Raw genomic sequence first — 15,808 nt, forward strand, 5'->3', positions numbered from 1 at the left:
AAAAAAAAAATTATAAGGCAATTTTTCTTTATGGTATCAATTTAGCCAAGAAATAAACTACCAATTACATATTCATTCAGAATGAAGTCAGTGATTCACAGCATCCTGAGGCAGAAGTAAATAGTAACCTTTTTTATCTGGATTCTAAAGAGAATGAAAATATTCAAATAAGGACATAAAATCAAGACAAATACATTAATCCTTTTTGTGATAACTTTTTAGGAGTTACATTTTGCTAGATTTTAAAATTCGCAGATATAACACAATATATGTCACACTTCTAAGAAGTGGTCCACTTTGAGTCAATAACTACCTGCTAAGAATTTGAATTTCCACCTCAAATGTACCAAATCAGGATCTTTAATTAACAAGATCCTCAGGCGATTCCTACGAATACAGGAAGAGATTCTCATTAAATGGTAGATTCAGATTCAATGTATCTAGGATAGAAAGGCAAATTCCCAGGAAGAGGAAACAAGTCTCGTATTGTGCATATTCTTACTCTTAGTAGTTTAGAATCCAAACTGGGCTCTTTCCAAAAGCAGTCACAGTTCAGTAAGTGCCAACCCCAACCCCTTACCTGGAGCTCCTGCAGGATAGAGGCTGCCTCTTTCACGTCACCATTCTGCTCTTTTATAGATGCTAATGTTTTAGTCAGTCGAGCGCGCTCAATTTCAACATAAATCTACAAATGAGCAAAAATTACATTATCAAAATGCTTGTGGAAAATAGATGAAAATCAGAAAGGGAGAATTGAACTACCACTCAAATGTAACAGTATTTTATCTTGCAGCTCCTGTGCCCTTAATCTGACAAATAAGAAGCTCTGAAATGTTTTCTAAAACTTATTAAAAAAAAATTCTCCCCCAGTATATATGAAAATATATACAACATGTGTAAAAAATGTTCTTTCAATAGTAACACATTCTACAGTAAGCATGTATAGTTTAATAGTCATGATTCAACCAATAATCTAACTCTTGTTGATCTTTAAACACAAAGTAACTTTTTAAAAGTAACTTTCTCCCAAAGGTATGTAGCTCAAATCCACCAGATAGTCTGCTGGAGAAGGAAGGGCAATCTCCTGTACCAGTCATATCCGATTTGACAGTACATACACACACACACACAAATAATAAAATTTTTTTTAAAAAACCAAACCACTTTCTTACAAAAAAGTAACTTTCTTAAATAATGCCAACAACATAAATCTTAATTTCCAATAACCCAAAGTCCTATGTAGTTCCCTAAAGTATACTGAAGAAACAAGGATGGTGAGGTTTTTGCCTTGCTAATTTTGGATATGTCACTAGAAAATACCAATCACTAGAAAAGGACATCATGTCTGAGAAAGCTGAGTCAGCAAAAGCCAAGGACACCCTCAATAAGTGAAACTAACACCATAGTAGCAACAGTGGGCTCAAAGATGTGAGTCATGCAATCAGGAGGATGGTACAGAACCTGGCAAGGTTTGTTACTGTATTCTCAAGATTGCCAGGAATCAAAACAAACTTGATGGAGCTAACAAAATAATTTTCTAAACACACACACAGTTTCCTACTTTAGTATCTTTGTCTTTAATTTCCTATTTAAAAAGTGTTTGTCTTACTTACTTTGGATATGCCATCACGAGACACCAATCATACAGGAGAAAAGGATTATGTTTGGTAGAGTCAGAGAAAAAGAAGGAAACCCTCAATAAGACAGACACACAGTGGCCAGCCACATCAATGGGCTCACACATAGGCAATGATTGTGGAGATAATGCAGGACTGGGCAGCATTTGATTCTTTTATATATAAAAGGTCATCACATCTCAGAGCCAGCTCTATGGTTTCTAACAGCAATATAAAAAATGTCCTTATCCTCACCCTGTGGTTGCCATCACATGCCCACTCTGCCTCCCAGCGACCCTACAGACAGCAGAGCAAAGCCCTCATCGATCCTGCACTATCTTCATAACCTCTCCATGGTTAAACCCACAGCTACGGTCACTGTGTCAATCCAACTCGCTGAATATATTCCTCTCTTTCGCTTACCCTCAACTTTTCAAGCATGCTGTCCTTCTCCTTGGAATGACCCCTCCAGATAACATGTTAAAAGCACGTGAGACGAAGTTTCACCATCCGTGCTTCTTCTTATTTTTTTAATTTGTTTTTAAAATTTTATTATTGTGTGTGTGTGTGTACTGTCAAATCAGATCTGACTGGTACAGGAGGAGACTGCCCCTCCTTCTCCAACAGAGCATCTGGTGGATTTGAACTGTGTACCTTTGGGATTGCAGTGCAACTTCTTGCCACTAGGCCACCAGAGCTCCCGAACCCTTGCTTCTCATGAACTTTATGGCTGCACTTCTTCCACGATACGTGCTTGTTCTTGCGGTAGCCCGTGGCATATTCAATATTCTTTACTAATACCGCAATTCAAAGGCATAAATTCTTCCTTGATCTTCCTTATTCTTCATCGAACTTTCACAGGCCTACTGAAGAAATCTGGGTCAGATGCTCCTTAGCCTTCAAAGTAACATCTTTGCTCTTTGGTACTTTACAGAGGTTCTTTGGCAGCAGCCTGTGAATGTAGTATTTGCTTTCTTGAATGCTCACTCTCTGGTCCAACAGGACTGTTATTAATTCTTTAAACGCTATCTAAGCCATCATCTGCTCTTTGATGATTCCCAAGGCATCTGAGTCAGTAAACTCTGTGCTAGACAGGAAGTGCAGGCACACTGTGAAGGCACACTGCTGTGTTGTGGCAGCTCACACACACTACTAATTTATGTGAGCTTGTCTCCCAATACATTCATCTCTTTGAAGAGAGAAACTTTGTTCATTATGGAGTTAGTATAACAAAGTGTTCAATGAACATGACTGAACTAAGACTCAAAGAGACAATTGCAAAGACTATAGCCTGGATCAGGCGCACCTTACTCTCCAGCCTGACATCGTTGCTCTTCAGTACTCTTGAGAGGTCCCTCACAGCTGACTTTCCCAATGCAATTCGTCTCTTGATTTCCTGGCTGCTGTCACCAAGAGTATTGACTGTGGAGCCAAGTAAACTAAAACTGTTAACTATCTCAATCTCTTCACCATCCATACTGTGGTGAAAATCTTTGTTTTTTTGATGTTGAGCTTCAATCCATATAGGAGGCTGCAGTCCTTGACCTTCTGCAGCAAGTGCTTCAGGTCCTCCTTAGTTTCAGCAAGCAGGGTTTTATCATCTGCATAACGCAGGTTGTTGATGACTCTTCCACCAATCCTGATGCCACATTCCTCCTTGTATAGCCCAGTGTCTCGGATGATCTGTTCTGCATACAGATTGAAAAGGTATGGAGACAGAGTACATCCCTGACGGACCCCCTTCTTGATTCTGAACCATGTAGTGTCTCCCTGCTCTGTTCTGACGACTGCCTCTTAGTGCTCCCTAAATTAGGAATAAGACTACTGATTCCTAAAAACAACCCAAAAAACAAACAGGTAACAAAACTGTCATTATGTAAGCACTGATATTTGCATATAGGAAGATACTAAAAGGATCTATGCAAAGACTATTGATGAAATTAATGTACTATACTGTGCATATCTTCTTAAAAATATATATAACATATATGTATTTAAACATACCACACATATATGTCTATAGAAAAGAATACTGATCATTTTCAGTTATGTCAACCAAAAATTACCTTTCCTTCTGTAACCATTCGTAGAGTATCAATCAATCGAAGTTTGATTGGGAGGTCTGTGATTTCTTCAACATAAGTACAGCACTGCTGAACCATTTTTGCAACAGCCTAAAAAAAATGAAAACAAGTCTGGAAGTAAAATTTATTTCTCATACATGAAAAAGATCTTAAGGCAAAAGTACTATTGTCAAATTTGGTTTGCAAAAGCAAAAGCATGAGAAGTCAATTAAAGAATCAAATACTCCCAAAGATTTAAGTAATCCTGAATACCCAGATGCAAATCAATAAAGGTCAGGAACACTTCAGATTCAAAGTCTCTACATCACACATTACAACTGGAGTGCTGATTACACCGAAGTCTGACTGACAAACCAATAGAAGGCCAGACAGTATTTGGGCAGCCAAGCAGAAAAGAATGAAAGACGTGGTGGCACACTAACGGAGAAAAGACGGGGAAGATAAAAGCAGAATTCAAGAGTGGCTGTGAATGCAGTGAAGTCATGAGCAGCAGATACCATGACCGACAAGAATGAGTAGCAGAAGCTGGAGATAAAACAGTCCGCTCATCTAGGGAGGTAAGAGAAGCCAGTCACTCATGTTCACCTCAACAAGATGTGACACTTAAAGCCACAGCTTCTCAGTTTTCTAGTAAGTAATCTAATTGGACTGGGCTACATCCAGAATAAGTTCCCTCCAGCTTTGACATTCCACAAAATACTAATTTAAGCTTGGCAAGCAATATGGTTTTAGTGGCAATTATTCATAGCTGCTACCGTAATGTGATAACATGGTTGTTAAACCATATATAAACAACTGAGCTTTGCTTTGTTCCCGCAAAACTTTATTTCTTGGGGGGGAGGGGGTGGACAGGGAGAAAAGTGCAACAATAAATGACTAGAACCCTAAGTCTCTGTAAACTTTCATTAAAATTAATAATAATAAAAAAACCCCTTTTTAATTAATTTTAATGAAAGTTTACAGAGACTTAGGGTTTTCAAAACTTTATTTCTAAAAAATAAGTATCAAGGAGCTCTGGTGGCCTAGAGGCAGGAAACTGCACTGCAATCACAGAGGTATGTGGTTCAAATCCACCAGATGCTCTGCTGGAGAAGGAGGCACAATCTCCTCCTATACCAGTCAGATCTGATTTGATGGTACACACACAAAAATAATAAATTAAAAAAATAAGTATCAAGCAAATTTGGTCTATAAACTATACTTCTGCCAAGATCCAGCTTAGATTCTTACTATGTAGTTTGTACAAGGTTGCTAGAAGTCAGAATGGACTTGCAACAGAGAGTTTTGACAATTTAGAGTCTAAACAGACTATCGTAGCCACTGATAACTAGGATTAGAACCCTCAGTCATCATATTATATTAAGTATATTTTGTTTATCATAACAAACCAAAAAACAAGTCAATCGAGTCAATTCTGCTTTCTAAGGCAGTAATCTCTACAGGAGAGCAAGAGGCAGATTCAAACATGTCAGGCATTAGGCTACCAGGGTTCCTTTTAAGATAGAAATAAATAGATGGTCTTGTAGAGATTTTCACAAAATCATTTCATATTCAAATAGTTCAGGTAAAACTTCTAACTACATGAAAAGCTAGCTGTTCAAAGACACACAAATTTCTAAAAGCCAAAGTTTTACTGTAAATAATAACTCTTCTGATAAAGTTCAAAGACATCCATTACTTCACAAAATACGACCCTTCGAAAAGAAATTATAATTGATTTCTAAAAGGGCATCAACCTGATAAGTCTAAATACAAAAAATACATTAACACAATCACTCAGGGTAAAAACACGCCCTACCCTAAACCCAAATCAATATTCTAATGAGAATATTGCTGCTTTCTTATGGAGGGGAAAAAAATCAGAGAAGCAAGTTATTGTTGGAGTGAAGATTATCTCCTGGGCTCAAGTGACAGGGAATCAGAAACCATCAATTTGGAAATGGTTTATAGACAATCATTACTTTCTAAGTTTGCTAAAGTAAGACAGATTTTTTTTGGGGGGGTGTCAAAAGAGTAGTGTCTTTGAAAGGATTAAAAGAAGGGAAAAAGGACATTTAGAGACCCCCAACAGAACTTGAAGTACCTGTGCAGGAAGATCAGAAACTCTAGTCTTCAGCACAGATTACACCTTAACGTAAACAAAAATCCTCACAATGGTCTAGTAAGTAGCATTATGATAAATGGTAAAATACCGACATCATCAATGTTTCATTTCTGCACTTAACACCCATAAAAGGAGCAGTTAAAAAAACCCAACGTTAAACAACAAATCATATTGCATTGGGCAAATCTGTTGCAAAAGACTTCTTTGCAGTGTTAAAAGCAAAGATGTCATTTTGAGGACTAAGGTAAACCTGACCCAAGCCGTCGTGTTTCAAAAAAATCACCTCAGGGAGCTCTGGTGGCCTAGTGGCAAGGAGTTGCAACTACAATCCCAGAGGCGCACGGTTCGAATCCACCAGATGCTCTGCTGGGGAAGGAAGGACAATCTCCTCCTGTATCAGTCAGATCTGATTTGACGGTACACTCACACAAAAACAATAAAATTTAAAAAAAATTAGAAAAAAAAAATCACCTCATATGCATAGAAAAGCTAGACAATGAGTAAGGAAGACTGAAGAACAGACATCTCTGAATTATGGTGTTGGTGCAGAATAATGACTAGACTGCCAGAATGATGAACACTTTTGTCCTGGAAGAGGTATGGCCAGAATGCTCCTTAGAAACTACTAGAAGGGTGAGCCCTTGTCTCACAGACTTTAGACACATTCTCAAGAGGGATCAGTTCTTGGAAAAGGACATCAGAGAAGAAAGTCGGCAAAAAAGAGGAAGGCTCTCAATGAGACAGACTGACAATACTGCAACAATGGACTAAAAAATACGAAAATGGTGCAGAGTGGAGTCATGTTTTATTCTGTTGTACACAAGGTTGTTATGAATAAGGACTTCTCTAAGTCACCCAACACCAAGCACTTCTATAGCTAAGATGTAGTATCAGTGTTCTGGTGGCCAAGTCTGTAGGCAGTTGCACTGCTAACCCAAAGGCTATATATGTCTCAGGTGGTTCGAATCCCCCAGCTACTCTGAGAGAGAAAGATGGGCAATCTTCTCCTAAGTGATTTACAGCTTTGGAAACACACTAGAGGGTCATTTATAACTCGAGAACAATGACTTTGTGGGTTTTTAGTATAGTTAAAGGAACAGACCTGGTTCTATTTCTGGTTTTGCTATTAGCCAGCTCCAGTGGTACAATTGCTAATCATGTCTAATCTCACATTTCCTAAGAAGTCTACTTAATAAATATTATTGTCTTTCCTTATCTAGTTCTGGATACAGAAATTTTTAATGATACCTTTTTATGATTTGGAAACAGGAGAGGCATCTACCTCTTAAAAAAAAAGCTTAAGACTTTCGTTCACAGGGTTGCCATGGGTTGTCTATGACTCTATGGCACTTAACAACAATAATAACAACAACAACTTTTTTACTCATAATAAACAGAATTATTTCCATGATACTTACTTCACAGATATTGTAGTGTGCATATTTCTCTAACTGGTTCCTTTAATCCATTGCTGTCAAGTGTATTCTGACTCATGAAGGCCCATGTTACAGAGCAAAACTGCTCCAGAGAGCTTTTTGCACTGGAGTCTTCACAGAAGCAAATTTTCAGGCCTTTTCTACTAAATGCCACAGGGTAGGTTTGAATCACCAACTTTTAGTTTGGTCAGTGAGCAGATAATGTCTGCATCTTCCAGGATTTCATAAATCTTAAGGGCATTTGTTAAAGGTGTGCTGATTGTGATTTAGACTCTTTACTAGAGGAGATGAGCTATCGTTTTGCACATTTCTTCTTACTCTAAGAGCCTTGTATGTATGTGTAAATTTCAAGTTTCTCCACATGAAAAGGATCAGAATTAAAGTTAATAGTCCCCTCTCCTATCTTAAAAACTTTATGATTCTTTGAAATGAAATTTTTATTTAGGATATGTGGCTTGTTTATCCCAATACTACATAAAATATATTACTTTTGTTTATTTTAGAGCCCAAGACTTCTAATTAAGTAGTCCTTTCAAAATTGTCCCATAACAAGGGAGTCTCTTAGCAAAGCAGATTTACATGACAGTCTCTCTAACGATAGGCCTGAGCATTCAAACTGAAACTCACTGCTATTAAGCCAGAACTAACTCTGTGCTGACACTGCAGCGGGTTTTAGGGAGGCTGTAAATCACGCGGAAGGAGACTGCCCATTTTTCTCCTGAAGAGCTGATAACGGATTTGAACAGCCAGAGATGTACCGCTCTGGGACAGCAGCTAAACTTGCTGTGGGCCATGCCTAAATTAAGTTCATTCTTTTTTTTTTTTTAAGTTCATTCTTAATATTACTGTATTTTATGTATTTGTCTAGAAAAAAAAGTTCATCCAAGCAGCAACCCGTTCAATAAAATAAGGATTTAGGGCAGAAACTTGAATTTCTTGTCTTAATTCCACAATTACCCTATTTCTTTAAAATGGTATTCCTGTTACCACTTGATAGCAAAATACAAAACCAAAAAAATGTACAGAAACTTAAGGAAGGGTATTTTAAAGCTGAAATATAAATGTGAAAAGGTGCATCTTTGACTTTTATAGCAGATTACCTAAATATATTTCAAGAAGAACAAGGAAACATGAGAAAATTCAGATGAACAAAACCACCAAGAGAATTTAAAGAATTTAAAACAAAATGAGCAAGTAGTCTATTTAACAATGGCCTAAAAAATGAGTTGGTATTAAATGTTTAATAAAAGAGATAATTAAATAACAGATTATCAGTGTGGCAAGATCACAATACAATTGTTTCAAATGACAAGTATGTTAGTAATGCCAGGTGGAACTAGAACAAAGCTGCAGCAACATTAAGTATGCACAAACTCATAAAGATGATATATTTGTATTTTTGTAAAAACACACAAGTCTATAAAAATTATAAGAAAAAACAGAAATAAAAACAGTGCAGTATTATGAAAACATAGGTTTCTAAATTCCACCTGAAAGCTTTCTTTGCTCCTTGAAGAAAAAATTTTCTTTTTCTAACTTTTGATTGTGACTTGTGTAAGAGCTCAGAGTAGACTAAAGCCTCTGGAAAACTTCAGTATTGAGTCAACAAAATAATTAAATAGATGCATAGAATAGTTTTCTACAACCTCTGTATTTACATGGGGATATATCTGTTGAGAAATCATGTACTCACTTGTTTTAACTGACTCCTCCTTTTTGACAAAAGCATAATATTTTCATTTAGTAAATCCCATTCTTTTGCCTCATAGCACATCTTCACTACTGCAACCAAGATTCGGGATGTAGACACCATATCAGAAGCCTGTAAAAAGAGTGACAATATACTTAAAGTTAATGCAACAATGTTAAGTAAAATCAATAGCAATTGTGGTTTTCGTGATAATCTACTCACTGTACGGGTCTGTTTTTCCAAAGACAGAAGTGTTTCAATAACTTCTTGAAGTCTGCCTTCCTAAAACACAAGATAAAATATGAACAATAAAAACAGCAACTCCAAAACAAACTAAGTAAGCAGTCAAAGAGCTATTTCTCACCCAGAAAGGGAAACACCAGCAACCTATTCTGAGAAAGCACCACCCCATAAAGATTTTGTTTTGTTGTCCTTCTTTTCACAATAGTGAAAATAGTATTTCTCTACCCCCACAAGTTAGGGACCCCAATATGGAGCCCTCAACTTATCTTTAACATTTTTAAATGGTCAATAAAAACAGAATACACAGCAATAGTGGTTATACAAGTCTTTGGAATTAAAATTTATCAATTGAGTGTTTAATCTGTTCTCAACACAAATCACATGTGTCTTTGAAGAATAACAATGAGAAATAAAAAAAATATTTCTCTGTATCATAACAAAAATGTTATCCAGTGGTAAAAAGAGAACTGTTTAATTTTCCAACAACTTAAAAAAAACAACCAAAACTTAGACCAAATAATTTTCTCTCACATTAAGTGATAAGTAACCTCTCTTTCGCACATTTTCAATTGCTTCCTATGCATTTGAAGGAGACAATGAATAGGGAAGAAGATTCAATGTCTTTGAACTGTGATGTTGAAGATTATGGAATATCCTGTAGATTGCTAAAAGAACAAAGAAATCTGTCTCTTTTTATTTTCAAATCTGTCTTGAAGGAAGTGCAACCACTGGGCTCAGAGGCAAGGATGGTGAAACTTCACCTCACATAACTTGGACCTACTTTCAGGAGAAATCAGTCCTTCGAGAGAGAATATAGGAAAGGTAGAGGAGGGCTGGTGAAAGAGAAGAAGGCTCTCAATGGGATGGACTGACACCGTGACTATCACAAGAGGTTTGTGAACGACACAGATTACAGGGACAGGGCAAGGCTCAGACCTGCTGTCCACAGGGTTGCGATCAGTCACAGTCGACTTGATGGTATACAGCAACAACAAGCACCTTGCCACACTTTTATCTCATATACATAAGTGAAATACTCACCCTGGGACATAAATAAGAAATGGGAATAACAGAATTCAAGTACTATAAAACCTAAATGAAAGAATGCCAAGACTAAGTCATCCTATAAAGAAAGACATATTTTGATAAAAGTCAAATACAACTCACATATGAAACTAACATTTACTTAAGATACTAAAATGAGTAACTATCACCTGTACATATCTGACAATGGAAGAATTGGTAACGTTAAGGAATGGTTTATGTAGAAATTGAATTTTTCACCACCAAAGAACATTTTATTTTGGTGACATTCCTGGATGACACTAGTAATAACTTCTTCTACTGATGAAGAACCTAAATAGCATTTGAAATAAAGATGGCTATAATTTTAAAAATTGTTTCTTTTTTTTCATTGAACATTTTCTCCCCTTTCCCCTAACCCAATCCACAATGCAGCCCTTGTTGCAGACTGCTGTCATACATATAATGCCTAATCATATATTCCAGGATGGATATACTTTCTAAATTATTATTTATTTTGCACTACGTATGTACTGTATAGCCAAGTACACTTGAATCTATTTCAGTCAGAATCAAATAATCTAACTCTGGGCGCTCCAGTGGCCAGCTGCTCCTCAGGAGAAAGATGGGCAATTTGCTCTAAGGGAGAGAGAGAAAATCACACACATGGGGGTGGGGGAGGTGAGTGGGGTGGTGTAACAGATGTCAGTTACCTCCGAAATGTGTGTAACATTACAATTTTAACAACACTTCCTATGTAAAAAAAGCCTATGACTCTGAAAGGTTCAGAGACTCATGTCTATAATACATATAGGCAAAATGCCCATGGGAAAAACAGCAAATCCAAAAATTCTCCAAAGTTAAAGGTAATAAAACTTAGAACTAGAATTGTGAGGAGATTATGAATTCACTCATAATGGTTTAGAGATTAAAGATGGACCAAGGCAATAAAATTACTCACTCGGGCTTAAAACCAACCAGCCACGCAGAGCCCCTGGCTTCCTGGGCCACTGTTCTGTCCCACCAGGTACTCTCGTTACTACATGTGGCCTCTGCTTGATTAGTCATTTCATAGTGAATGGTGACTATGGTAGCAAAAAGTGCAAATCTAGTTAAAATGCAAAATACTGCTTATTGATGGTCACTTGGGATTATAATCAAAGCATCTTGTCCCTCTTACAACTAAGTCATGGGACTAATCAACAATGTGGCTTACTGTAACACGGCATTTTGATTCAGAGTTACTAGGAGTCAGACTCAATTCAGAGACAATCGTATGGGTTTGATTCAGAAGTAAGGTTCTAGAGAACTGAATCCTCTGTGGGAAGAAATCACACACAGCTGCAGACCAAGGTCTGCAGGGTATCTGCAAGACACTAAATGCCATCTCTGCAGACAGCGGGTTGTGGCCACTTGCCGTTTATTGGGTTGTTTTTTAAAAAATTTATTTTATTATTTTTGTGTGTGTGTGTGCGCCATCAAATCGGATCTGACTGGTACAGGAGGAGCTTGCCCCTCCTTCACCAGCACAGCATCTGGTGGATTCAAACTGCATACCTCTGGGATTGGAGTGCAGCTTCTTGCCACCAGGCCACCAGAGCTCTCTCACTTGCCCGTTCTAAAGTTAGTAGTCACAAAGCACTCACTCAACACTATTGCCTTTCTGTTTTGTAACCACCCTAAACAATGCCCTATTTTAATGCTGTCTTCATAATTTCATCAGACTATACACTGTGGAAGGCCAGGGACCATGGCACAATCCTGTAGCTCAGTGCTCTACCTACAGTACATGTCTTTATACCTAATAGCATAATCTGCCTGTCTTGCCTCCCAGCTGGTATACTTTAGGCCCAATTCTTGTTTGATTGCTATTTCCTTTACACCAACATATACGTAGCACCTGTTGAACGAATCTAAACTGTCTCTATTCAGTTGACAACAGAATTTAATAATTTCTCATTCCTGACTTGCTATCATAATAAGCTTGTTATTGTTAGGTTCTGTCAAGTTGATTATAACTCATAGCAACTCTGTGAACAACAAATCTGAACGTTGTCCTATCCTGCAACATCCTACCACTTTGTCATGCTCAAGTCCACTATGGTAGTCACTGAGACCCACCCCCAACCCATCTCATTGAGTCTTCCTCTCTTTCGCTGACCTACTCCCTTTCCCAGCATGATGTCTCTCTCTAAGCTCAGTTCCTCCTGAAAACATGCCCAAAGTGAGCTGAAGTGCGCACACTAGCTGCACTTCCTTTAGTGCAGATTTGTTCCTTCTTTTGGCAGTCAACTCCCATCACCCTCAATGAGATGGACACACACAGCAACTACCACAGTGTACGGGACACGACAGAGATCTTGAGGACGGTGCGGCATAGGGCGAGCTTCACATTTGCGATGAGTCGGAGTTGACTCAAGGGCGCCTAACAACTGCCGCCACCCCCACCGCTGCCATCTTCACCTCCCCCAACGCCTATTTCATTAAATACAATTCTCAAGTCATTGCATTTTTTTCCTAATTGAGTCCACATTTCACTTTCCCTTTATACCAAAAGAAAACAAAAATCCTCACAAGAGGATACCAAGAAATAGCACCATGACAAATGCAGAAACAATGAAGTCAATGACATCATTTTACTTGATGTCATGACAACATTACATAAATAGCAGTCAAGAAATTAAAAGGTAAGGAGCTCTGATGGCCTAGTGGCAAGAAGCTGCACTGCAATCTCAGAGGTAAGTTGTTTGAGTCCACCAGATGCTCTGCTGGAGAAGGAGGGGCAATCTCCTCCTGTACCAGTCAGATCTGATTTGATGGTACACACACACACACACACACACACAATTTAAAAAAAATCAAAAGGTGTATTTTACCAGGCAAATCTGTCATCAAAGATCTCTTCAAATTGCTAACATGCAAGCAAGGATGTCAGTATAGGTTTATTTAATACTCACCACTCATTCAGCATTTCTCAAGCTAAAAGAACTGTTGTTGTTATGTGCCGTCGAGTAGCTTGCGACTCATAGTGACCCTATGTACAACAGCCCTAAACTCCGCTCTGTCCTGTGCCAATCGCACTGTCTCTGACACTCCCATCCCAATTATCCCAGTCACTGAATCAATCCACCTCATAGAGGGCCTTCCCCTCCTGCGCTGTCCCTAAAGCGTCTAGTTACAATAATGAAGGATGCCAAGGGCAAAATCTTGAATAATCCAGAAAGCATCAAAAGATGATGAAGGATCACAATGAAGCACTGTACCAAAAAGAACTAGTGGACACAGAACCATCTCAAGAAGTAGAATATGATCAAAAATCAATAGTGATGAAGAAGTTCAAGCTGCACTGAAAGCATTAATTAAAAAAAAAAGTCCCAGGAATTGATGAGCTATCAATTGACATGTTTCAATAAACACATACATGCAGTCCCAAAAGTGCTTGCCAAGCTATACCCGAAAATCTGGGAGGACAGCTACCTGGAAGGAGATCCGTATTTGTTCCCATTCCCAAAAAAAGGTGATCCAACAGAAATCCCAAACAAAATCATTAATATCACATGCAAGTAAAATCTTGCTGAAGATTATTAAAAAATGGCTCACACAGTACATCAACAAAGAACTGCCAAACGCTCAAGTTGGGTTTAGAAGCCATGCTACAAAGGTTATCACTGCTGATGCTGCACTGATCTTGGCTGAATGCACTGAATATCAGAAAGATGTCTATTTGTGTTTCATTAACTATGCAAAGTCATCTGACTGTGTGGATCACAATAAATTATGGCTCACATTGAGAAGAATGGGAATCCCAGAACACTTATTTGTGGTCATGTGAAACCTGGACTAAGAAGCTATGATACAAACAGAGCGAGGGAACACTGGAAAGATGCGCATCAGGGTTGTATCCTTTCTCTACACCTAGTCAATCTGTGTGCTGAACAAATCAGTCGAGAAGTTGGACTAATATGGCATCAAGAATGGAGGAAGAAGTGAGAGAAGACCTTCACCCTGAAACCCACAGCGTCCCTTTTCAGCAGGAAGTAGCTAAGAGAGTACGCCATCCCCTTTTCCTTATGAATCAGGGTGAAGTCTCTCTCAGGGAGGAGTGATAGGAAATGGCAAGGGACACACTGACAAAGGAGATTAATCAGAACTGGCTTTGACAAGCACTGTGGCAATTGGACAATTAAAACAGACATGGGGGGGGGAGAAGAATGAACTGGGGAGGAGGGTGGAGAAAACAGTGCAACAATGAATGAATGAAAACCCAAAATCTCTGTAAATGTTCATTAAAACGAATAAAATTTAATAATAATAAAAAAAGTGGAGGAAGACTCATGAACAAGCTGCATTATGTAGATGGCACAAACTATAGTCTTCAATATGGGTTACATCTTAACATCAAGAAAACAAAAGTCCTCATTAGCGGGCCAAAAATTTCTCTCAACTGAGAATAACTAACTGGCCTGTACCCCAATCGCACTCATTCTTCAAGGCCCAATGGAACCCTAAGCTCTCTGTAAAGCCTTCCTTTATTCACAAGGACGATGATCTTTCCTTCTCTGTCTTCCAACAGCTGTCTGTACAGCCTAGGCACTCACCATCTCGCACGACTTGACTCGTTTCTTTTGTGGATGAACTCCTACAGGGGCCCTATGCGATTCATCTTTGTATCATCACTCTCCAGTCCCTTCTCCCTTCTGGCACATTGCCACGATCTTCAAACAACTTATCATCATCAACTGATTCAGCAAGAGCAATGCGACTAAACGCTCCGATCTCGTCTAAAAGCTGGAGCGGCCTTAACCCCCGGAGAAAACACTTAAGCAGGATTCTCCCCCCCCCCCCCCAAAAAAAAAGGCATCAACTGCTATGGGACCCTTAAGTCCTACGAGGAAGAAATGACCACCTGTCCTGGGGAGGGTTTGGGAAGTTATGTACCAGGCTGCACTCTACCCGGCGCAGAAGACCTGAGGGTCCCCTATTCATGCTGGCTAGCCCAGGGCAACAGGGGGATGCGCGCTCCAACCCGCAGGCCCCCTGAGGCCTAAGCGGGCTCCGCGCCGTGACTCAGCCCCTGGCGCCCGCCAACAGCCAGGCGGCCTCGCCTCACCTTGGCCAGCTTCTCGCACTCGGGCAGACGCTGATCGACGGTGGCGCTGTAGTCCACCTCCATCTTCACGATGCGTCCATCAGCCCGCTCCGAGCCGCCGTCCGCCATGGTTTCTGCCCGAATGTCCCCTGACGTCCAAGTTTCGGCCACTACTCGTCACCAACACCGGAAGCCGCCTGCGCACCCGCTCAGGCACTGCGTCGGGAGCCCGCGCGAAGGACCCCGCAAGGTCCCTTGCGCGGCCGCCGGTCAGGCTTCGCCGCGGACAGCCCTGGAGGGCGTGGCCAGGCTTGCATCCGGGGTGCTCTCATAGTTTTTCTGATTTAAAGTTTACGCTTTGAAGGCTAATGTAATAGAATAAACTACCCTGTATATTTTGTACATCCCTGCTTCAAAACATTTTGATTTCTCAGAAATGTGGGTAAGTCATGTAACTTTTTTTGGACCCATTCCTAATCAATGAGAAGGCTACCGTTAAGTAAGCCTAGGACCTTTGCGGGTG

General features: G+C 39.4%; 1 protein-coding gene across 2 annotated transcripts in view; it reads right to left on the minus strand.

The window, feature by feature from the left end:
- PSMD12 (proteasome (prosome, macropain) 26S subunit, non-ATPase, 12) overlaps positions 1-15,498 on the minus strand; it is a 25,549-nt gene extending 10,051 nt beyond the window's left edge. Inside the window, exons 1-5 of one of the 2 annotated variants that reach the window (XM_006886269.1) lie at positions 15,307-15,498; positions 9,153-9,212; positions 8,934-9,062; positions 3,683-3,790; positions 581-685 (exon numbers count right to left, since the gene is read on the minus strand). In XM_006886269.1, coding sequence (XP_006886331.1) covers positions 581-685; positions 3,683-3,790; positions 8,934-9,062; positions 9,153-9,212; positions 15,307-15,414 — 510 coding nt within the window. In that variant the 5' untranslated portion in view covers positions 15,415-15,498. The remainder of the gene's footprint in view (positions 1-580; positions 686-3,682; positions 3,791-8,933; positions 9,063-9,152; positions 9,213-15,306) is intronic. The other variant, XM_006886270.1, reaches the window with a different exon arrangement.
- Between the last annotated feature and the right edge of the window lie 310 nt (positions 15,499-15,808).

The sequence above is a fragment of the Elephantulus edwardii genome, unplaced genomic scaffold, assembly GCF_000299155.1.
Source record: "Elephantulus edwardii isolate Elephantulus edwardi_28Jun2011 unplaced genomic scaffold, EleEdw1.0 scaffold00048, whole genome shotgun sequence".
Classification (NCBI taxonomy): Eukaryota; Metazoa; Chordata; class Mammalia; order Macroscelidea; family Macroscelididae; genus Elephantulus; species Elephantulus edwardii.